The following is a 21,589-nucleotide window of genomic DNA, read 5'->3' as shown; positions in this document are numbered from 1 at the left end:
AAGAAGAAGAGAGGGAGGTAGAGGAAGAAGAAGAGAGGGAGGTAGAGGAAGAAGAAGAGAGGGAGGTAGAGGCAGGAAGATAGATAAGATAAAGGAGACAAGAAGTCACTCGATAAAGGAGACAAGAAGTCGCTCGATCATCTCGTCCGTGATATGCTTACATCTGTCAAGTCACCGGATACACACAGCGGAAATTCTTCGCATGCTAGGAAGACAGGCAAAGACAATCAAACTACTCCCACTCAAACTTCTCCTGTACAACTCGACAAGTTCTTCAGTAGCCTCCTCTCACCAAGTAACAATCATGTCGGCATAGGGGTGAGCGTTACTAAGACGAGCAAGGGCAGCATCGCAGTGAGCAGCATACAGCGAGGGGGACCAGCCGAGCTGAGCGGCAAGATCAACCACGGTGACGTCATCCTGGAGATAGACAAGAAGCCTGCGGGAAAGACGCTAGAGGAGGTAGGCCGGCAGCTGGCCGGAGAGGCCGGGAAGGCAGTCAGGCTGAAGGTGAGGAGGGAAGGAGTGTTCGGATCAGAGGTGCTGGAGGTAGAGATCAAGCGAGGCGCAGTGAGCAAGACGGGGGCAGGCCCAGCCCAGGACGGCAAGCGCACGCCTCAACGGTCGCCTGCCAACAGCAGCAGCACTCGAGGAGCAGAGATAGCGTCGCCTCGGCAGGACCTGCTTGGCAACATGATCACGAGCATCTCAGACCAGGCGGCGATGCTACTGGGAGGGAGAGAAGGGATAGGCATTGAGGTGACCAAGACGAGCAAGGGCAGCATCGCAGTGAGCAGCATACAGCGAGGGGGACCAGCCGAGCTGAGCGGCAAGATCAACCACGGTGACGTCATCCTGGAGATAGACAAGAAGCCTGCGGGAAAGACGCTAGAGGAGGTAGGCCGGCAGCTGGCCGGAGAGGCCGGGAAGGCAGTCAGGCTGAAGGTGAGGAGGGAAGGAGTGTTCGGATCAGAGGTGCTGGAGGTAGAGATCAAGCGAGGCGCAGTGAGCAAGACGGGGGCAGGCCCAGCCGTGAAGCTCGAGAATGGACGAGGAAGCAAGGAGGAGACCTCTCGGCATGCTGACGTCTTGCCTTCGTCTCTTGTTGCTCCATCCCCCAAGTCGTCAAGGTAAGCGGTGACGAAGGCAAGTCTGTTTGTGACATGTTTTGAAGCAGGAGTGTGCCAAGAGAGAAGAATCTGGCAGACATTGTCCTGGATCATACGCTCGGACAGATTCTTGACAGAATGGAGTGTGATAAGATCGAGAAAGTCTATGTGGAGCATGCAAATTGATGATGCTGACTGAAGCTAAACGATCTTTTGTACTATGATTGTGCTAGATAACTAGAATGAGCATCAATATTCCTTCCAAGTCTGAGTAATGTCATTTTTTGCTGATGAATGACTAGCAAACTAATTGCATTTTGAACGCTCTCTCCTTTCAAGTAGAATCGTCCTGTCCAAGAGCCATCTTTTCTTTCCTCACCATGTCCTCGTACTGCAAAATCTTGTCAGTTCAAATCTTTTCCTCGCTCTTCTTACTTTGCGCTTGGTCGCTTCATCGACCGCCCTCCAGTTTTCCTGTATCATGAATCTGTCACAACAATGAAGCCCAACAAACCTGTCAGACCGCGAGCTTTTTGGATATCTCCCCGAAGCTGAGCCCCTGTTGGGCCAGCAGCGGACGGTTTTCACTGCAAAAGTGAAGGTATGCGGACAGAGGCTTCTTGGTCGTCTTGTTGATGGACTTGAGCCGTGAAATCGCAGCCTTCTTGGTCGCGGAGCTTCGGGTAGAGGAGCTGCCTCCCTTCTTCGATTTTGTACTTGTCGACGTCCTGCTGATGGCATGTGTCTCAGACGAGCCTCGAGGAGCAGCAGACCACCTCTCCTCCTCTGACTCCTCCTGGTACTTGAGCTTTTCCAGTCGCGCCATCTCATCATAGGGGGCCTTGTCCTCCTGCGAGAGCTCGCTCCACATGCTCGCAAGCTCCTTGGAGATCTCTCCGAAGCTCAGCCCCTTCTCCTTGAGCTGCTTCGCCTCAGCTCAAGTCGAGGCGGAAGGCAAGAGGAACCTGCGGCCTCTTCTCGGCGCTGAAGATGGCGTAGGAGCTGCGAGACTTCCTGGAAGGACTCGCTGACTGCTCCGCCTTCCCTTTCGAAGCTGGAGAGTCCTGAAGGACTCACGTGAGGCAGGAAGGAGAGAGGAAAATGAAGAGAGGAGAAAAGACGAGACGAGACGACGAGAGAGGAGACGGAAAGATTCAACGGTTTCGAGGAAGGAGACAAGCGGGGGGAGGGGGAGGGGTGAAGACCTTCTTCTTGGGGGTTGACTTTCCCTTCTGCGGGCTCTTTAGCTTGATCGACTCAATCGCCTCCTCCAAGGTGCAGTCCTCTTTCTCATGCGTCAGATGCGGAGGGTGAGGCAGGCAGTTGAAACCAGGTGAGTCCTTGTGATGTTCGGGCAGTTTGGCGTTGACCAGCCCGCACTTGATGTATGGGCCGAATCTCCCCTGAACGACAGCCACTCGCCGCCGCTCGTACTGCTCATCTCGTCAGCTCCACGCTCTTCCTCTTCCTCCCTCTGCGAACCTCGCCAAGCTCAGCGATCACACGGGTCGAACGTGGGGATACAGCAGCAGAGTTGATGATCTCGACGGCCCGAGAGCAGTCGAGGGTGAAGATGTCGTCTGTCGCTGGGAGGGAGCGATAGCTCCCCTGCCATCTGAGAGTTAGCAGGCAGCACAGGGAGAAAGTCAAACCTGGTAGAGGAGAAACGTCCCGTATCTCCCGATGCCAACTTGAATAGCCGAGCCTGTCTCCGGATGATCGCAGATGACTCGGGGAAGGTTGAGGTAAGCTTTGGCCGTTTCAAGAGAGATGCCTGTCAGATGAGCAGGTGATGTGAAGGTAGAAGCAAGCATAGAGGAGGATGCCAACCTTGAGGATCCATGTCCTGCGGCAACGCAACCTTCTTGGCAGTCTTGCCCTCCGCCTCTCCCTCTCCCTTCTGCAGGTAGAGACCATAAGGCCCGACACGGAGAAGGATCGGCTCATTGTCGTCGTCCCGACCGATCAGGATGCCGTTGTATGGACCCTGAGATGCGGCTGAGAGGAGGAGAAGCAGTTTGCAGCCACCTGCTTCGTCTCCAGGCACTTGCGGATCCTCTCGGGCGTCAGTTGGTTCACATCCTTACAGAAGGTCTGCGGGATATTGGCCTTCACGAGGTTGTGCTGAGTCTCCTCCTTGCCCTCGCCTCCTTCGCTGTCTTCTTTCCCTTCCTCTTTCCTTCTCGCCTGCACGTAAGCGCCATAGGACCCGACAAGCACTTGGAACTCATCCTCATAGGGCTGCAGCAAGTCACAGGCGGGACATGCTTCTCCTCTTCACCTCGAGCGTCGGGAGCTTGACCTGTCGAGCTTCTTCGGGAATGATCCTCGACTCCGAGATCTCCACCTGACCCGAGTGAGTAGGATGAAACACCAAGAGCACAAGGAGGACGAGAGCCCTCGAGCACCTTGTTCCGCAGCCCGTCATCACCGAGATAGTAACGACTGAGATACTCTTCTTTCTTCATCTCTCCTCGTGCTATCCGATCTAGCTCCTCCTCCATCCTTGAAGGTGAGTCAGCGGGTGAGCGCTGGAGCGAGGAAGAGAGCGACCGGGCGGTGAAGGAGGTATCGACGAAGTCTTGGAAGTAGGTTTCAAGAAGACGCGTCACGACGAACGCGATGAGGGTGGGGGACAAGGCCTTGCCATCCATGGTGACATACTCCCGATCCTTAAGCGTCTCTATGATCTGAGTATAGGTAGAGGGCCGGCCGACCCCTAGCTCTTCCAGCTCCTTCACTAGCGACGCCTCTGTGTACCGTGCAGGAGGCTTCGTCGAATGCTCGTCCACCTTCAACTCAGAGCAGAGCAGCTCCTGCATAAAAGGAGGCGACGAGGTGAGGAGAACAAGGTTGGCGAGAGATGGAGAGGACTGGGAGACCTGGTTGGTGAGGAGCGAGGGGAGTCGTTGACTGTCGACTTGTTGCTCATCGGACGAGTCGAGGTATGCAAGCATCCACCCATGCTTACGGATCACTCGTCCTGATGCTCGGAAGATGGCAGAGTCTCGCGAGCGATCAGCCGGCTGGAGGGAGGCGAGAGAGAGGGTGAGATAGGCATACAGGACAAGGAGCACATAGGAAGAACAAGGACCTGTCCAAGAATGTCGACGGATGTCAAGTCAAGTTCAGCGTCGCACATGACAGATGCTAATGTCCTTTGGAAGATCAGCTCGTAGAGCTCCGCCTGAGCTGTTGTCAGTCGCAGACCAGCAGCCGTTTGATCTCCTCGCCTCCTTTCCTTGCAGCTTAGTCTCCTTGGGGAGCAGGAAGGTGCCCCTTGCATCGGAGACAGCCTGCCATGTGCCTCAGAGGAGGAGAGAAGCTCCTGTCTCACCGGTCGGATCGGTTCGTGCGCCTCTTGACTCCCTTTGGGTTTCTTGATGTTCTTTCGAGCAGCATCTTTCAGGGCATGTCAGAGGGAAATAGCGCGGAGAACGAAAAGATCAGAAAACGCAAAATCAGAGGTAAGGGGGAGGAGAAAAACACGCTGAGTAAGCATTAAAAAAGAGGCGAAAAGAAGCATAAAAAAAGGCAAGAAAGGCAGCGTAGAATTCACCTGCAGGCTGCACAGCATCGGGTCCGAAGAGCTCAGCGGCACGCTTGATGGCGATGGTAAGAGCAGAGTCGGAGAGGATGGGGTTGTCTGTCCTCATGTAGGTGATCAGGCCTGACTCGTACAGCCTCTGCGCCGTCCTCATGCACTCCTTGCTGCTAAGCGACAACTTTCTGTTGGCCTCCTGCTGCAGAGTAGAGGTGATGAAAGGAGGAGGAGGCTTGCGCCGCTGTGCCCGCTTTTCGACTTTCTTCACCTTCCAGCTAGCTCCCTGCTGCTTCAGTCCTTCCATGAGGCTGTTTGCAGACTCCTTGTCAAGGTGGATCAATTTTCCTCTCCCTGAGCTCTCGTGGAGCTGCCCTTTCGCGTCGAAGTCCCTTCCTGTTGCTACTTTCCCCTTCCCTTCCACCTCAACTACCATGGCGCTGAAGTGCCTGGCATCGCTGCCTTCTACCGCTGAGAGGTTTGCTCGCAAGTCGAAGTAAGCAGCAGGAACAAACGATAGTCTCTCCAGCTCTCGTCGCACTATGATCGCCATCCCCACACTCTGTACTCGCCCAGCAGAAAGCCTGCGACAAGTCAGTGGCAAGCGCTCACTGCTTCTCTTCACCCGCGAGCTATCTTCTTCCACAACAGCGGCGACATGGTGAACCCGGCAAGACGATCCAGAATTCGCCGCGTCTCCTGTGCATGGACAAGGTTGAGATCGATGGATCGCAACGACTGGAACGAGCGAGTGATGGCATCCTTGGTGATCTCGTGGAAGACAGCTCGCTTCACCGGCACCTACAACAAGCTAAGCAGCGACAAGAGACGTGGGTGAGAAACTTTAGGCTTCAGCAGCTCGAGCAGATGCCAACTGATTGCTTCCCCTTCTCTGTCTTCATCGGTCGCAAGGATGACTTCCTTTGCTTTGCGCTGGATCCCCTCCAGCTTTTTGATCACTGACTCTTTGCCAGGAAGAGTGACGTAGAGGGGCTCGAAGTGGTTGTCAGGATCCACACCAACCACCTTCCCGAAGCGAGCTTTCAATTCAGGAGGAACAGACTTGGCACTCTGGGGGAGATCGCGAACATGACCCATGCACGACTCAACGACGTAGAGGGAGTCGAGGAAACTTTGAATGATCTTGGCTTTTGAAGGAGACTCAACGATAACCAAGATCTGGTCTCGTGCTGCATCGTCACTACCTGCACCGGATGAGCAGAATCTGCCGTAGCCCGCTCGGAAGGCTGGTCGAGAGAGTGGTCGAAATGTATTCAACTTCGTGGATTGGGGGAATGGGCGAGACGAAACGTGCTTGTTGAGAGAGGAACGGAATGTAACACCGCCTGACCAACATCATCGTCAACATTAAAAAAGAGTGCGAAGAGGTGCACACCGGACTTCTTGACTTGCTTCGGACGCCATGTATTTTTGCTCCAGGGGTGTTTCTTCTGAAATTTGACGGAATCTACTGGGCAGAAAGATTGAAATGCTTGAAAAGTTGCGGAATAAATGTTGGGATAAGAGTGCGATTGAGTTGTCCACGACAGGGATAAGAAGACGGACTTTGGGAATGCCATCGATATTGCAGATAGCAAGGCAAATATCCGGTGCTCTCTTCTTTTCATCTTATGGGAATTCCGTCAGCAGCACTTTCTTTCCGTGCATGCAATGAGTAATCATGGCGAAGACACTTCACAATACTCCCTAAAACTCATTTGCAGGAACCTGCAGAGGCCAGGTTACAGAAGAACAGAACATCTACACATTCAGTATGAAATTGAAGCACCCGTGAAGTTTTGTACCTCTGCTCCAACTCTGAGGTCACCTTCTCTCTCACCTTCTTCCTGGATTCATCCACACATTCATCACGCTCTCTCTCCTGCCCATTCCCGCTTCTGTCTCCCCTCCCTCTCTCCATCCATCCATGTCCATCCACCTATCCCACTCTCGCTCTCTCCATGGAATAGAGAAGCGGCCGCTGATAAAAACGAGTTTTAAGATGGTAGTACCTCCACCCCCCTTTAAACCAGAAAACCACCCCATTCACTCCGACGACCGTGCTGAGTCAGCCCGGGCCCCGGGCCCGGCCGGTTCCGTGAAGGTCCGGCGCCGTGTGCGCAAGTCAGCCGGGCCGCACGCCGCGCCCCACCGTGCCCCGGGCCCGGCCCATGATTGCCGCCCGACCGCCGCGGTGGTGACCGGGCCGAGTCAGCCCGGGGCGCGGCCCCGGGGGACCGGGGGGCGCAAACTTTGAGTACTGCCAGTGGTGGGGCAGGCTCGGAAGGACTAAAAAGTTGAGTAAATTTAGGATTGGTGGGGCCGGCGATGCAGGGGCTAGTAGCTCGCACGATGGTGGCGATGGTGGCGATGGTGGCGCTTGCAGGAGAAGGAGAAGCCTTCCAAGGTGAGGATACGAAGATAAGAGGAGGAGAGGAGAAGACCATGAAGGGAGATGAGGACTTCCTGTGGGATAGATGGGCTGAGCAGTGACAACGGGGGTTGAGGAGGAACAGAGGAGGGAGTGAGATGCATGGTCAGGCCTTCACGGGCTCCATGGCAAGACCATGAAGCCGCTCGAGGTGAGATGTTCCTGCTACCTTCATGTCTTCATACAGTTGGCAGAAGTGTTCTCTCGTCCAGCCCCTGCCTAGCAGGGTCAAGTCAAGGAGCAGAAACCAACGACAGGTCCTTGCCGACTGGTACGCCGTGACTGAACTGAAATTGTTTCGTCAGAAGCAGTCCGTCAGCATGTCTTCCTTGTTTTCCAACTACAATGCAGGAGGCCGTGAGAAAGGAGTAATTCCCTCTCTCTTGCTGCCTCAGTCCGCTCAACCATCCCCAACCAGGAGAACGCCTATGGCAAAGACCCCAACATTCTCAGTCCGGAGCTGCGACAGGTCCTCCTTCGTTTCTCATGCGCTTGTGACCATGCTGTCCGGCAGGCTCTAGAGAAGTCAGGGATACTGAAAGATGGTCGATGGCTTACGGAAGAAGAGATGGAAATAGAATACAAGAAAACCAACCCTGAATGGACACCAGCTGCTTGGGTACATACGTTCCTTCCGTTGACCTCACTTCCTCCTTGCACATGGCATGCCCATGACCTTGTGTGCAGCCCTTGGGATCGCCTGACGTCGGTCACATGAGTGCGGCTGATTTCCTCGACAACCCAACAGTGGGAGGGTCGCCGGAGCCATGGCCCATGGGTGTACCTCGCGTGCTCTGCATCGGCGAGATGCTCGTCGACTGCATCGCCGAGTCGGCGGAGGTGAAGATGGGAGACCCAGCAGACAAGTGGACGGTGAGGACGACGCTTCCCCCTCCTCCTCCTCCTCCTCCTCCCCTCACCATGCGAGCAGAAGTTTGCGGGAGGAGCTCCTGCCAACGTTGCCTGTGCCCTGGCCAAGTTGGGAACACCTTCAGGCTTCATTGGAACGATCGGAGACGACGAGGATGGAGAGATGCTGAGAAGAGTGCGAGAAGCTGGAGGAGTGAGAAGCTCGCTGACTCTCCGCAGACTCTTGAGGAATGCAAAGTGCCGCTGTGCTTGACGCAGACAGGGAAAGGGAAGCCGACGAGGAAAGTCTTTGTCACACGAGACAAGCAGGGCGATAGAAAGGTGATCACTATCCCCCCTCCTCCCCAGCACCGGCCTTCTCCTCCTCCCTAGTACCCTCCTCCTCCTCCCTGGTACCATCCTGCTTCTTTCACTGATTTCTTGCGTCCCTCCTGCTTGTACATCCTCTTGAACCTCTCACTTTGAGCCCTTGACGCTGTTCCTGCTGGGATCGCAATTGTTGTACTTTTCTTCCTCCTCTCTTCTCCATCTGAGCTTCTCTCTTCCTGCTAGTTGATTCTTTCTTCCTGCTGCAGTTTGAAGGCTTCGAACTTGGCGATGTCGAGAACTATGCAGACTGCTTTCTCAAGGTAAACAAGATGGTCGCTGACTTCCTGCTATCGCATCGCCCACTTGGCTTCTGATCGGGTTGGGACAGGAGGAAGAGCTCGATGGCACCTGGTTCTATGCAAGCGACTGTGTCGTCACAGGTGAGCAAGGGAAGAGGCGCTGAGCTGCTGATAAGGAGGGCAGGGACGCTATCCCTGGCGTACGAGGAGACTAGAAAGACGCTCATGACGCTCAAAGACCTTTGCGAGACCCTCGAAATCCTCCGCGTCGTCGACGTGAACTGGCGGCCAATGTTCTGGAAACAAGTAGACGAGAGGAGGGGAAGGGAGGGGGGGAAGGGGCGGGGGAAAGGGGGGGCGGAGGGGGGGGGGGAGGCAGGTGAGCGGGCGTGCAGGAGGTGAGGTAGGCGAATGACGAGGACGAACAGGATGAGGATGAGGCGAAGAAGATCATCCTTGACTATGTCCAAGGGGCTCACATAGTGAAGATGACAGAGGAGGAGGCAAGCTGGTTGCTGGGATTGAGCAGAGAGGAGGTGAGGACGAAGCCGTTCTCTGCCCTGAAGCTGCTTCCCTCCTGCGTCTGCGTGCTCATCACGGTGAGTCTTCGTCGTGCTAGAGCGCGAGGCTGACGGGGAGCAGGCAGGGGAGGAAGGAGTCTCTTACGCCTTCAACAAGCATGGCGGTCGGATGCCTGCGTTCGAAGTTCCGGTGCTCGACACGACAGGTGAGAAGACTTGAGGGGACGCAGCTCAAGGCTCGTACAGGAGCCGGCGACGCCTTCGTTGCTGGCTTCCTACACAAACTGTTGGAATTGACAGACGCCTGGCAAGATGAATACGTGAGCAGACATAAGAGAGAGGAGGTGGAGAGGAGGTGGAGGGGAGGGGTGGGGACCGGGGTACGTGTGGAGATACTGAAGAAGAGGGGTGGGGTCCTGAAGCTGAGGGGTAGGTGGACATGGACATGGACAAGCTTCTTCCTCGCCCTCATTACGTTCCCTCGATACGCGTCGCCAAGGCCTGCGAGGACAGGAACCTTGCAGCTGAGGCTGTGCTCTATGGCGCTGCTGCAGGAGCGATGACATGCATGGAGGTAGCGAGAAGGAGGACGAGGAGGCCAGGGCTTGAAATTATGTTGACCTTGGTCACAGGAGGGAGCGATCCAAGCACAACCGTCCGCACGACTTGTGAACAAATTCTACCAGGTGTGTGGAAGGGAGGAGGCGAAGCGAGCAGGGGGGAGGAAGGAGGGAGAGGTGAATGATCTGCAGGTCTACTCCGATGACATAGAGATCACAGAGGAGGAAAGAGATTTTCAGCTCCCTGACTTTGGCTCCGGCATCAAGTGGACGTACAGCCCTTAGCAAGGTCACGAGCGACCCTATAGCCCTCTGCTCCTCTCCTTCCATACCCTGTCCAGCTCCCCTGGTCTCCACTCAGCGCTCCTCTCCATGCCCAAGTCCCACAACCCCCTTCTGCTTCCCCTTCCCCCCCCGTCTTGCTTCCCCCCTCCTCCTCTTGCTCCTCTCCCCCTCCTCACCTGCAACGACATTCATCGTCGGTCTTTCTTCAGGCTGGCAGCTTGTCAGATTCTCGTCGCGTCGCTCCTCCTCACCTTGAGCTTCAGCGATCGTCGCACTATCGCCACCATCGCCTCCGGGAAGTTCTTCTCCACGGTACTCGAGAGCTCCAGTGCCTCTCCCCTGTCCTTGGGTCAGAGAAAGGGAGAGGAGAGGTGGGAATAGAGGAGAACAAGGAGAGGAGGATAATGACTTGTCAATGAGCTTGTTGATCATCTCGGAGATGGTGTGACGGCCGGGCCCCCAAGGCAGCGCTTCCATCATCATCTCCCACATCACAATCGCCAGACTCCACACGTCCACTGCTCGTGTTGTCAGCAGGAGAAGAAATCTCCCTCGTCTACCTCCCTCCCTCCCTCCCTCCCTCCCTTCCTCCCTCCCTCCCTCTCTCCCTAGTGTGCCTCCTACCGGCACAGGTGAGATCTTCTCCTATCAGTTGCTCGGGGGCCATGTAAGCAGGAGTCCCCAACTAAGAAGTTGTCTTGAGCCTCTCGTGGATCACTAAGCTGAGAAAATTTCAGGAGCTCCTCCCCCTCCTCTCCTCTCCTCTCCTCTCCTCTCCTCTCCCCTCCCCTCCCCTCCCCTCCCCTCCTCTCCTCTCCTCTCCTCTCCCCTCCCCTCCTCTCCTCTCCTCTCCTCTCCTCTCCTCTCCTCTCTGATGATTACGATAACATGACCGCCACACGAATACCCTCATCATAATCGACTACGACACCTATCAGAGCGACTACTTCACTCTCATCGCTCTTTCCTTCATATCCCTCCCCTCACTTCTCACCGAGCTGTCCCGAAGTCGGCGATCTTGGCGTGTAAGGATGAGGTCAGCAGGATGTTGTTCGAAGTGATGTTCCTGTGAATGATAGCACAATTCTCATCTCTGCTCCTGCAGCTCGACGTCATTTCAACCGCATCCCCATGATGTTTTCTCCTCCTCCTCCTCCTCCTCCTCTCCACACTTGATCACATCTTCCCTCCGCCTCTCCCACTTTTCCAATTTCTCCCGCCCCTACCGTGTGTGCAAATACTGCAGGCCATGCGCCACCTGGTTTGCAATCCTGACCTTGTCGGAGGTGGTCAACCTGTTACACTCGATCACCTGCAGGACGAGGAGGGAGGAGGAGGGGAGGGGGAGGAGGAGGAGGAGTGGAGTGGGAAACTTCACCTCAGATTCGAGCGCGTGTGCAGCATGTTGTGCAGATTTCCGTTGGAGCACAACTGATGGAGGCAAGAGAGTGAGAGCAACCAGAGCAGCAGAGAGAAAAAGGAGAAGGAGTAGAGAGAAAAAGGAGAAGGAGGAGGAGGAGGAGGAGCGAGCTTGAGACCTCAAACACGAGCCCCACGTAGGGCTGCGAGACTTGGTTTGCACTGTGCGGAAACTCTGCCACTGTCCCCCTGCTCAAGTTGTGAGGCGAGGAGGAGGGGGGGCGAGGGGGGAGCAGGAGCAGGAGCAGGAGCAGGAGCAGGAGCAGGAGCAGGAGCAGGAGCAGGAGAGACCAAAAGTTGATGATGTACGGATGTCTGACGCGCACGAGAACATTCAGCTCCAGGAAGATCTCATGCATCTTATCGCTGAATGTCGGTCCTGCCAGCTCTCAGACCTCCGCGCGTGGAGCAGCAGGACAGACCTGAGACGGTCGAGGCTTCCTTGACCACAACCGGCGACCTGTCAAAGAAGGCTTCGTAGATGAGCCCGTAGGATCCCTCCGCCATGACCTCGCGACCTTGACGCCATCAGGAGAGGCAGGAGAAGCAGCGCTTACCTCTGATCTGCTGCCGTTGGATGTACGTCAACTCAATCAGCTTCATGAACTCATCCAACTCGCGCATCTGATCCGACGTTACTGCCTCTTTCCTCGCCCTATCCCCCACCTTCTCCTTGGTGAACTTCTGCTCTGCTCCCCATCGCCTTCCCTGCTCCCTGCAGTGCAAACAAGTTGATCAAGGAGCAGGTCTGTCGCGAGACGACTGTACCCGATGTCTTCAGCTGGACCAGCTGCTTGTGCTTCGACTTGCCTGCTGATGGCTGCAGGATGCTGGTAGAAATGCTCACTATGGGCAAAAGGAGGACAGCCAAAGGGTCACCAGGGGCGGCGGCTGCGGTGCTGAGTTGGGAAAGTGAATCAAGGATGGGGGGAAAGCGTGGTAATGAGCTGAAGCAAGTGAGGGGTCAGGGTCAGTGACAGGTGAAGCTCCGACTGCTTGCCTATCATCCCATCTTGATTCATGGCGTGCAGACCGACATTGGGGACGTGCGGCAGTGGAATCGATCCCGCAATGAGCTCCTGACCCCCAGCAAGATCAACAGGTGTAGGAGCAGACCAGAACAAACTTCACCCCAGGCGCTTCATGGATGACGCCGTCCCTAGGAGATCCTTGGCGAGCAGCAATGAGAAGCATGAACGCGTGAAGAGAGAGGGTACCTTGGTTGTAGGGCAGAGCAGCAAGATGAATCCCATTCACCATGTTCAAGTTCAGCCATGGTTGCGACCTGCAATGAAGCTCAGAGCTGAGCAACCTGAAGATGTTCGAAGTTACATGGCACTTGAAGGGAGCTTCCTCTATCTGTCAACGCCATCCATGTCAGTATAACGCATTCATAATCTCCTGTCTGCTTTCCCTTCGGTTCCTCGAGTTTTTCTTGCCACAACCTCCCACTCTCAACCTACTTGATCCCCTCTGCTCCTCAGTGAGCCTCTCACTTCCTCTCAGTCTCAGACCCATCTTTCTCTTCCTCCCTCCTCTCCCCTTCTCTCTCCATCGATGTCATCACGTCGCTCTCTTCCCCTCCTCACTCCCTCTCCCTCACCTCTCCCTCCCCTCAGGTGCCTCTCCCTCCCCTCTCCCTCCCCTCAGGTGCCTCTCCCTCCCCTCTCCCTCCCCTCTCCTCGCATTCCCAGTGTCCTTCATTTTAGTAGTGGCCTTGACCCTTGTCATCTCCGAATATCCACCCCACCCCACCCCACCCACCTATCCACTGCCACTACCCTAGCGAATCCCCTAGAAACCACCACCCTGAGTTTCCCATTCAAGTACCCCTACCATCTTAGGGTTCCGTACCCAACATCGCGGCAACTTTCATATAAAAAAAAAGAAGAAAAAAGAAAAGAAAAAAGAAAAAAAAGAAATTAAGTCCGGAGGCAGGAGCACTGGGGGAGCAGGGGAGCGGGGGGGGAGGGGGACGTCAAGGTTTGAGGAGGAGGAGGCGAGACAGACAGACAGACAGACAGACAGACAGACAGACAGACAGACAGACAGACAGACAGACAGACAGACAGACAGGAGGAGGAGGAGAGAGGAGGCGAGAGAGAGGAGGAGGAGAGAGGAGGAGGGAAAAAGAGGGGATCAGGCGAGGGGATCAGACCAAGAACATATCATCATGGGATTTGTGTTGTTTGTCGTGTGTTTCATTCTCTTTCTCTCCGACCTCTCGCATGCTTTAGTGAATCTCCCTGTGGTGGCTCAATGGCGAATGAGGAGGGGCATGGGCGGATTCTTTCAGTCGGGTCTTGCTGTGTCGAGGGCGAGGAGAGCTCCATTCGGAGAGGCTGCCCTCGTCCATCACCGAGATAGCGCAGAGGAGCGGGTCTTTGCCGCCCGCATAAGCGACGGCAAGCACGCGCTCTGGGATGTAGGTGTCCTTAGGCATCCGGTCAGCAGGGACGCCGGCGTCGTGGTACATTCATATCGAAGAGATGAGTTGAAGCCGGCGGACGTGGACGAGCTGTTTGCTCTGACCAAGAGGAATATGAAGGAGATGTATGAACGCTCTAGCTGGGGTTGGAGTGACGTGGACAAGCGGCTAGCCTTTGATAGCCCTCCCTCCCGCTTCTTGATTGCGACAGTAAGCTCCTCATTCTCGCCCTGCTGCCTGACCCTCAAACTCCCTGCAGGTGCACGGCAGGCTAGTCGCCTTCGCGCATTATCAGTTTGAGGTGCTGGAGGACGAGAGGACGCAAGTTCCCTTCGCGAGCTTGTACGTCCTGGAGCTCCAGGTGAGGCTGACGAGCCTTCATGTCGCCTGCCATCACCAGCCTGACCAGGTGGAAAATGATTTTCAACGGAGAGGAATCGGCAGATTGCTGCTCGACTTGCTTTGTTCGAATGCCTCAGGCAATGGAAGAACGAGACGAGGGGAGGAGACGTCGCTGACTTGTCGCCCCCCAGCCATGAAGATGGACTCAGTCATGCTCTGTGTCTTCCGATACAACACGGTGAGAGAGGAAGAAACAATCTAAGACTGACGCGCTACTTGTTTCAGAACGCCCTCGCCTTCTACAAGAACAGTGGCTTCAACCCTGACACATCATCAGACTACAATCAAGTGCTTGTTGACGACTTTCAACTTCTTTGCTGACTGTTTTTTGATATCCTCAGGTACAGAGTGAAGTCTTTGAAATGAGTAAATTCATTCACAAGTGAACGTATTTCGCCTTATCAGCCTTTCATACTCCTCTCTCATCATAGGGCAGCACTGTCTGTTGGGCAGCACTCGCAATTGTCGTCTTTGTTCTCTTCGTCCCCTTGTTTGTCCTCTTCTGTTTCAAAGTCAGCTAGTCGCAGGGGTCAATGGCGACGCACCCAAGGCTGGAGGCTCTTCCTCCTTTCCTTCTTCCTCAGCGGGTTTGGCATCTGCTTTCACTGGTGACAAGGGTGCACATGGTTGTCCATGACATACCAGGATAGAACGAGCCGAGCCCCTTGGAGAAGATCTGCATTCTTGTCAGTTCCTCTCCTCCCGCCGTTGCCTCCCATACCTTGGTCGCGAAGTCGGAAGCAGCCTTCGACGCCATCCTACCCCGTGACGTCAGTAAAGCAACGAAGCATGATTTAGTCTCACTTCTCTTCTCTCATACAGGCTTGTATTGCTTCCTTCGCCGCTGGGTTAGGCGAGAGCGCCAGACACTTGTTGAAGAATTCCTGAGCTTGCCGGTACTCGCCTCGACCTTTGAGCGAAAGGCCCATGCGGTACAAGGCCTTCACGTTCTTGGGATCCAACTGCAACGCAGACTTGCAAGCTTTCTCGCACGTTCTGCTCCTTCCGAGCTTCAACCCAGCCAGAGCGATGTTGAGATCACAAGAGACAAGGTTTTCAGTCCATGTCTTCTCTGAGATAGACTTGATCGCATTCTCGTTGAGATGACGTCTGTGCATCAGGTAGCGCTTGGCCTTCTGGTATCGTCGGAGCGCAAGGTCATAGATTCTGTTTTTGAGGCTCTCGTGACCAAGCCCTTTGATTTCTTGGTAAATGCGAAAACATTCTTCATCGCTGCAAGGGATGGGTTCGTTTCTAGCAGGGAACGAGGCATATCCGTCTCGCTTCAGCACATCATTCTCATCTTCCAACGACTGCTGCAGGTCGCTCCGCAAGTCGTCATCTAGCTTATCATCTGCTGTCTCTTCTTGTTCTTTCGGAACCTTGCTAGTGGTCAACTGTTTGAAATGTTCCTTCATCCTCTCATGATTGATCACAGCTGACTTCTTTTGCTCCAGGCATATCTTGGCCCAACCTGCCGACGAGGAAACGTCTGTGAGAAGGAAGTCTAACCGCTTGAACGTGTCTTGCTCGTTGTCATAACATCTTCCTAAAAAGGCATCTCCGAGCACGGGCCCCCTCCTGCTCGTCAGAGACTCCATCAACCCACTAGCTCGATCATTCTGTAGCAAGTTGCGAACGAGCCCTTTGTCGTCCACATACATGGACACTGACATTGAAACGTCAGTCTTGATTAGGGTAGGATGTAAGCAAGCAACCTGACACGTACCCATGCTCTTGCATGGGAGGAAGGAGGGTGATGATTTCAACACTCTCAGTTTGTAAGATGTCATCGGAGATGGTTGAGTTTTCGAACACGTTGTCTACTGTCAAGTTTTTCTTTTGGGCATGGAGCTTGACTTGCTCCTTCAGTTGAGCCTTCTGGTCATCAGACAAACGTCCGCTCTTGCTGAACCATTTCTGAAGATGCACAGTCAAGCAGCTAATCTCGTCGTCGCCTTTCTTGGGGAACAGCTCCCATTCTTCCATCGGCATGCCGGGTTCACAGGGAATGTAGACGAACTTGAAGCACATGCTGGACTCTATAAGAAGCAGCAAGAACCACCTCATCGATGAAGACATCCTGACCCCACCAGCCCTGCGCATGTGAAGCTAAAGATCAAAAGGCAATACCTATGAAAGGCAAGGAAGGTTCAGTTACCCTTGCGATCTTGTTCACAATTCCAATGCTATCATCCCTCTCCTTTTGTACTTCACAGTCTTTGTCCTTCTCTTCCATCGCCCCCGCGTTCTTCTCGATGAGTTATCTCAAATCGATTCTTTCCTCTTCCATTCTCCACGTGTCAATCCTTGTCTTGTATCATCGCCTTCTTCACTTCTGCTCCCTTCTTCCGGTTGCTTTGCTCTTGTTCTCTTGTTCTCTTGTTCTCTTTTCTTCTTCTATCTTCTTCTCTCTGTGTCCTCCTGCCCTTCTCTCCCCTCCAAGCCTCGGCCCCTTCCCTTCTCCCCCGCTATGTAGCTACACGCCCATCACGCCTGCCCGAGGAAAACACGAAGTGGGTCTGCCTCAGAGTTTCAAAGAAAAAAATATTTTTTTTCTGTTTTTTCCTCTTCTTGACCCTCAGTCAACTGCCATGGCTTGAGAACGATGTAAGTGATGAAGGCGAAGCAGAGGATGAGGAGGAGAGAGGAGGAAGGGGAGGAGAGAGGAGGAGGAGGAGAGAGGAGGAAGGGGAGGAGGAGGATGAGGAGGAGAGAGGAGGAAGGGGAGGAGGAGGGGGGGAGGAAGGGGAGGAGGAAGGGGAGGAGGAAGGGGAGGAGGAGGGGAGGAGGAAGGGGAGGAGGAGGGGAGGAGGAGGGGAGGAGGAGGGGATAAGAGGAGAGGAGGCATTGATCAACTTGATGTGGCAGGGAGGGGGCAGAAGATTCAATAAGCATCAACATCGTGGAAGCTTTAGGTTGTTCTCCCTCTCACACACACACTTTTCGCAACCCACTGCTGACATGATACTAACAACACAGAGACTAACCGCAGCTTCTACTTCGTCTTCCTTTCCTCTTTGACTATCTAGCAGGACTACCCAAGGTCTGCGATGCCTACTGCACCGTTTCTTTCCTACCGGAGGGAGTAATAGTGAAGAAGTTTGCCTTCAGTCCCAGGGGGGAGAGGAAGTCTGTGGTGCAGCTTGTCAAGACGGAGACGTGCAGGAGGAGCAACGCGCCCAAGTGGCGGATGGGGCAAGCAGAGCTGCCTCTGCTCGAGCTCAAGCCTGCTGCCTGCCTCGAGATCAGCATCTTCGCTGTCAGAATGATCGGGGCCGAGGCCCTCGGGCGCGTGCAGATCCCTGTGGTAGAGCTGAGAGCAACAGAGAGGAGCGACAAGTGGTACTCCTTGCGGAACAAGACAGAGCAAGAAAGCGGCAGCGTCCGAGTCCAACTCGCCAACAAGATGGAGCGGAGAGACAGTAGCATCGCTTCTGACCTTCCGCCTGTCTCCCTGCCCGTCCCCCCTCTTCCTCTTCCTGCCAACAAATCTTTTGTCGCGCCGCTTCCCGACTCTAGTTTGCCCGGTCAGTCTGTCCGAAAGCGTGGAGTCGGGAGAAGAGGAGGAGGAGGAGAAGCAGGAGCAGGAGCAGGAGCAGGAGCAGGAGCAGGAGCAGGAGCAGGAGCAGTGCATCCGTTCGAACGAGGAGAAACTTTACGCTACAGCCTAGCCGAGCAGACTCCTTCCGCTCCCCAGCCAGCGGCTCAGCCAGGTCCCACGTTTCAGTTCAAAGTTGGAGATCTGGTGGGCAAGGGAGCGTTTGGGAAGGTCTACCAGGCGATGAACCTGCTGACGGGCGAGCTGATGGCGGTGAAGTGTGTCGACCTGCAGAACATCACGGAGGAGGAGCAGCAAGAGATCAAGAACGAAGTCATGCTTCTTCGCTCCCTCAAGCATGCGCACATCGTGCAGTACATCGGGACACACCAGATGGACTCGAGCCTCAGCATCTTCATGGAGTTCTGCCCTGGTGGCTCCGTCGCTTCTCTCTGCCAGTCCTTCGGGGGCTTCCCCGAGCCTGTGGTCGCTCAGTATACGCGGCAGGTAGCGGAGGGGTTGGCCTTCATCCATTCCCATGCGGTCATGCATCGTGATATCAAGGGAGCCAACCTGTGAGCCTCTCACTTGCTGCTTCTACCCCTTCTTCCACTCTTGCCCCTCACTTCTCCTCCTCTTCATCCCCTCTTTCATCTTTTTGAAGTTTCAAGCTCAGGCTAGTTGCGGCCAACGGAGTGATCAAGATCGCTGACTTCGGCGCGTCGGCACAGCTGCGAGGGACGATGACAGAGAACGCGGACACTTGCTCGATGCGAGGAACACCGTACTGGATGGCGCCGGAGGTGATCAAGCAGGAGAGGTACGGGCGAGCAGCAGACTGCTGGTCCATGGGCATGACCATGATTGAGATGGCGACGGGGACTCATCCATGGAAGGCGGCGACCAACAAGTTCTCGCTGCTCTACGAGATCGCCTCCACCGACCATCTCCCCGACATCCCTCCGACCCTTTCCAGCACCTGCCGAGACCTCATCCTCCGCGCCATCGCCCGCAACCCTGAGGAAAGAATCTCAGCTGCCGACAGCCTGATGCATCCGTTCCTGGTGCAGGTCAAGGCCAACCACCTGCGATGAGAGGACGAGGAAGAGCCCAGGTGAAGCAGAGGCAGAAGACATGTCGGGGAGGATGGCAAGGGGTGGGGGAGGACTTTAACAATAAACAGCTACTCACTTGACCCCGCCTACGCTCTTATAAGTCATGTCGATGAAAGGTTAAGTCGATCGCGAAGTAGCGTGAAACCTTCCGAAGGTTCTTCTGGTAGCGGAGGATGCTTTCACTCCTGCAGACTCGTCCCCCTCGTCCTGAGGGTCCGATAACGTCACCGTGTCAGCTCCTGATGGCAGAATCTCTTCCTCCTCTGCCTGATCTTCGGTCCTCGTGCTGACCTGAAGCTCTTCGAGCTTCTCTTCCCTGGCTTCCTGTATCTCCTCACATCGCAGCATCAGCGAGTCGTCAGGGTTCCCCACGTCTTCTCCGATCACTTCGACGACTCGGCGAAGAGCCTCGAGGGTCAGCACTCCATCCTTGGCTTTGCTGATGTTCACTTGCACCTTGAGCTCAGCCAGGATCGACCGATGCTTCCTCGCCAGCTCGTCTCGCTCCCCGATCGCCTCGCGCGCGATCTTGAGCGCCTCCGATACAGCTGCATCCTTCCTGTCCTCAACTTCCTCGTGACTGGCGATCACCTGCTCAAGCTCCTTCCGCCTCTCGCCGAAAGTCTCGTACGCCTGCGACACATCCTGCAGTCTTTGCGCCAGCATCGCGCTTTCCTTCCTCTCTTGCTCTAGCTGCTGTTCTAGCTGCTCAAGCTCCAACTTCTGCTCCTCGCTGATTCTCTTCAATTTTTCTGCCTCTTGTGACAAGTCAGAGACTGTTGCTTTCAGAAGCTTCTCTGCCTCCTGCAGCTGACTGATAGCCCGCCCTTTGATCGCTTTGTCGTCCTCCAACTTGGCCTTCTCATCCCTGACCTTCTCGAGCGCTTCGTTTGCGGCCGCTAGCGATGTCACCTCCTCCTCCAGTTTCTTCTTCAGTTCCTCAACCTGGCTCTCCAAGCTCGCAACTTTCGCTTCCGCTGCTGTTCTTAGCTCTTTGATTTCTTCCGCACTGCTCGTCCTAATATCCGCGAGCTGCACCTCATACGCAGCAACCATTTCCTCCATCTCCACATTCATGACCTCTCGCAGCTTCGCCTCTTCGTTCGAGTGTGTTGCCATGACCCTCTCCATCTCCAGCTTGTGTGCCGTCCTCAGGTGCACTTCGAGATCCCGTCGGGCTTCAGCCTCGGCTGAGAGCGCTTCCTCCAGCTTCTTGATACGCAGCGCGTCTCTTTCTCCGTCCCTCACGGCCCCTTGCAACCTTGTGACAAGCTCATGTTGCTTGCTTGCTAGCATTCGAACCGCCAGGTCCTTCTCCTGTCCTTGTCCGTCGTTGAAGTCCTTGCTTGCCAGGCTTCTGTCTCGAACTTGATCCTCCACTCCCGTCGGATCGTATGGAACTGTCGTCGCTTGGAACCGAGAAAAGCTAGCGGAGCTAGTCATCTGCTCTCGTATCAATGATGGATGGTGGAGCGAGGGAAGCAAGGCAAGGAAGGAGAAGAAGAGACTGTCGAAGTGGGGCATGGAAAGAAGCAGGCGACAAAAGATCAAGGAAAAGCCGGGAATGTGAGAGGGGGGCGTGGCAATGAGGGAGGCCATACCGAAGGGATGAAGCAAACTTGTTCGTCAAGCCCATGTCTCCCGATGAACCTCACGCAGACTTGACTCCTGCTGCTCGTCAAGGACAGCAGGTGAAGCAGACATGTCAGAACCGATCGCTCGTCTTGCTGCACAGATCCGTAAAATCTTGCAAGGTAAAACTCTCAAGACCATCCGCGCTTAGCTTCCCTTCGCTTGCCTTACATCAAATAGAATAAGAACAAAACAGGCCTTGAACCTTATCCACGTCTATTCCCTCACGACGTGAGACTAACACGCATACATGGGCATCATCGGCATCGACACCGTTGTCAACATGATCATCGTCATCACCATCACAGTCATAGGCATTGTACAGCCATGGCAATCATCCTTATCATTACAACTAAATCGCTCTCCTCCTTCAACATGCAACACGTCTGAACGCTTGAGTCTGACATCGCTTTCTCACTTTGTCTGCCAGCACTCGCAGGACAGGATTGTCGCTCTGCAGAAATCTGATAGGGCAAGTGAGGCAAGAGGGCAGCAAGGCGCAGGACCTAATGGCGACTTGAGGTGTGTGCTTCATCCCTCGCACCAGCTCCCCGTCGCTTACTCTTCCATCCTTGTCAAGGTCAAGCTTTCTGGTCAAAATCAGTCAGCCCAGCGATCCAATCTTCCTGCCTCTCACCGGAAGATCGCCGAGATTTCCTCCACCTCCAGCCTTCCCACACGCCCTTGGTAAATTTCGGATCCTAAGAGAAAACTTTAGAGGGGCTCCAAAGGATAAGACAGGACCTTCTCTGCTGAATGATTTGCGTAGAGATACTGATGAGCGAAGAGAGTTGAAGCTGTACGCTGAATCTGAACCCACAGAAGCAAGAAACGCGCTGGTCATGCTGAAACTCTGAGACAAGTTTAGATCATGTCGCAAAACCCTCCCTCCCTCCCTCCCTCCTTGACTCCTTCCCCCCAACACCTCTCTTATCTATTACATTCCCTCCCTCCCTCCCTCCTTGACTCCTTCCCCCCAACACCTCTCTTATCTATTACATTCCCTCCCTCCCTCCCTCCTTGACTCCTTCCCCCCAACACCTCTCATATCTCTTACATTCCTTCCCTCCATCATTCCCCTTCCCCTCCCCCCCTCCTTCCCTCCCTCCCTCCCTCCCTCCCTCCCT

The 21,589-nt window shown here is 54.9% G+C and overlaps 8 protein-coding genes across 8 annotated transcripts; 4 read left to right on the top strand and 4 right to left on the bottom strand.

Annotated features, from left to right (window-relative positions):
• Positions 1 to 153: 153 nt before the first annotated feature.
• Positions 154 to 1,295, top strand: GUITHDRAFT_101057 (hypothetical protein; the record flags this gene model as incomplete). Its single annotated transcript, XM_005840277.1, has 2 exons — positions 154 to 1,130; positions 1,178 to 1,295. 2 exons carry the CDS (start codon positions 154 to 156, stop codon positions 1,293 to 1,295), a joined length of 1,095 nt encoding a protein of 364 aa, XP_005840334.1.
• A 589-nt stretch (positions 1,296 to 1,884) lies between these two features.
• Positions 1,885 to 2,113, bottom strand: GUITHDRAFT_40385 (hypothetical protein; the record flags this gene model as incomplete). Its single annotated transcript, XM_005840276.1, has 2 exons — positions 1,885 to 2,034; positions 2,075 to 2,113. Coding segments are annotated over 2 exons (189 nt in total), but the record flags the coding sequence as incomplete, so codon positions are not given.
• Positions 2,114 to 2,263: 150 nt separating this feature from the next.
• On the bottom strand, positions 2,264 to 5,826 carry GUITHDRAFT_64354 (hypothetical protein; the record flags this gene model as incomplete). Its single annotated transcript, XM_005840275.1, has 14 exons — positions 2,264 to 2,542; positions 2,592 to 2,717; positions 2,762 to 2,883; positions 2,940 to 3,051; positions 3,138 to 3,335; positions 3,391 to 3,456; positions 3,518 to 3,614; positions 3,663 to 3,925; positions 3,992 to 4,135; positions 4,222 to 4,350; positions 4,447 to 4,511; positions 4,669 to 5,234; positions 5,276 to 5,451; positions 5,494 to 5,826. Coding segments are annotated over 14 exons (2,676 nt in total), but the record flags the coding sequence as incomplete, so codon positions are not given.
• A 1,153-nt stretch (positions 5,827 to 6,979) lies between these two features.
• On the top strand, positions 6,980 to 10,362 carry GUITHDRAFT_84404 (hypothetical protein). The gene is made up of 19 exons (XM_005840274.1): positions 6,980 to 7,057; positions 7,192 to 7,232; positions 7,276 to 7,338; positions 7,387 to 7,449; positions 7,500 to 7,550; positions 7,596 to 7,700; positions 7,769 to 7,954; positions 8,013 to 8,126; positions 8,171 to 8,272; positions 8,527 to 8,580; positions 8,649 to 8,700; positions 8,744 to 8,865; positions 8,988 to 9,158; positions 9,202 to 9,286; positions 9,327 to 9,400; positions 9,514 to 9,654; positions 9,713 to 9,766; positions 9,833 to 9,929; positions 10,135 to 10,362. Exons 1-18 carry the CDS (start codon positions 7,003 to 7,005, stop codon positions 9,923 to 9,925), a joined length of 1,626 nt encoding a protein of 541 aa, XP_005840331.1. The 5' UTR covers positions 6,980 to 7,002; the 3' UTR covers positions 9,926 to 9,929; positions 10,135 to 10,362.
• A 3,155-nt stretch (positions 10,363 to 13,517) lies between these two features.
• GUITHDRAFT_101053 (hypothetical protein) lies at positions 13,518 to 14,495 on the top strand (the record flags this gene model as incomplete). Its single annotated transcript, XM_005840273.1, has 4 exons — positions 13,518 to 13,982; positions 14,032 to 14,133; positions 14,182 to 14,352; positions 14,400 to 14,495. 4 exons carry the CDS (start codon positions 13,518 to 13,520, stop codon positions 14,493 to 14,495), a joined length of 834 nt encoding a protein of 277 aa, XP_005840330.1.
• Positions 14,496 to 14,599: 104 nt separating this feature from the next.
• On the bottom strand, positions 14,600 to 16,280 carry GUITHDRAFT_101052 (hypothetical protein; the record flags this gene model as incomplete). Its single annotated transcript, XM_005840272.1, has 7 exons — positions 14,600 to 14,676; positions 14,720 to 14,770; positions 14,817 to 14,850; positions 14,896 to 14,932; positions 14,979 to 15,843; positions 15,893 to 16,216; positions 16,268 to 16,280. 7 exons carry the CDS (start codon positions 16,278 to 16,280, stop codon positions 14,600 to 14,602), a joined length of 1,401 nt encoding a protein of 466 aa, XP_005840329.1.
• A 488-nt stretch (positions 16,281 to 16,768) lies between these two features.
• On the top strand, positions 16,769 to 18,809 carry GUITHDRAFT_157005 (hypothetical protein; the record flags this gene model as incomplete). Its single annotated transcript, XM_005840271.1, has 3 exons — positions 16,769 to 16,771; positions 17,887 to 18,290; positions 18,392 to 18,809. The coding sequence occupies 3 exons, from the start codon at positions 16,769 to 16,771 to the stop codon at positions 18,807 to 18,809; spliced, it is 825 nt and encodes a 274-aa protein (XP_005840328.1).
• A 138-nt stretch (positions 18,810 to 18,947) lies between these two features.
• Positions 18,948 to 21,306, bottom strand: GUITHDRAFT_101050 (hypothetical protein; the record flags this gene model as incomplete). The annotated part of the gene is made up of 7 exons (XM_005840270.1): positions 18,948 to 20,273; positions 20,432 to 20,498; positions 20,543 to 20,628; positions 20,881 to 20,926; positions 20,969 to 21,052; positions 21,100 to 21,163; positions 21,207 to 21,306. 7 exons carry the CDS (start codon positions 21,304 to 21,306, stop codon positions 18,948 to 18,950), a joined length of 1,773 nt encoding a protein of 590 aa, XP_005840327.1.
• Between the last annotated feature and the right edge of the window lie 283 nt (positions 21,307 to 21,589).

Source organism: Guillardia theta (genome assembly GCF_000315625.1).
Source record: "Guillardia theta CCMP2712 unplaced genomic scaffold GUITHscaffold_6, whole genome shotgun sequence".
Lineage (NCBI taxonomy): Eukaryota > Cryptophyceae > Pyrenomonadales > Geminigeraceae > Guillardia > Guillardia theta.
This window is presented reverse-complemented; position numbering and strand designations above follow the sequence as displayed.

Coding starts and splice junctions, on each gene's coding strand:
- GUITHDRAFT_84404 (XM_005840274.1), top strand. CDS start 7,003: ATGGTGGCGATGGTGGCGATGGTGGCGCTTGCAGGAGAAGGAGAAGCC. Junction 7,551..7,595: donor TCAGTCCGGAGCTGCGACAG/GTCCTCCTTCGT, acceptor GCTGTCCGGCAG/GCTCTAGAGAAGTCAGGGAT. Junction 8,273..8,526: donor ACAAGCAGGGCGATAGAAAG/GTGATCACTATC, acceptor TTCCTGCTGCAG/TTTGAAGGCTTCGAACTTGG.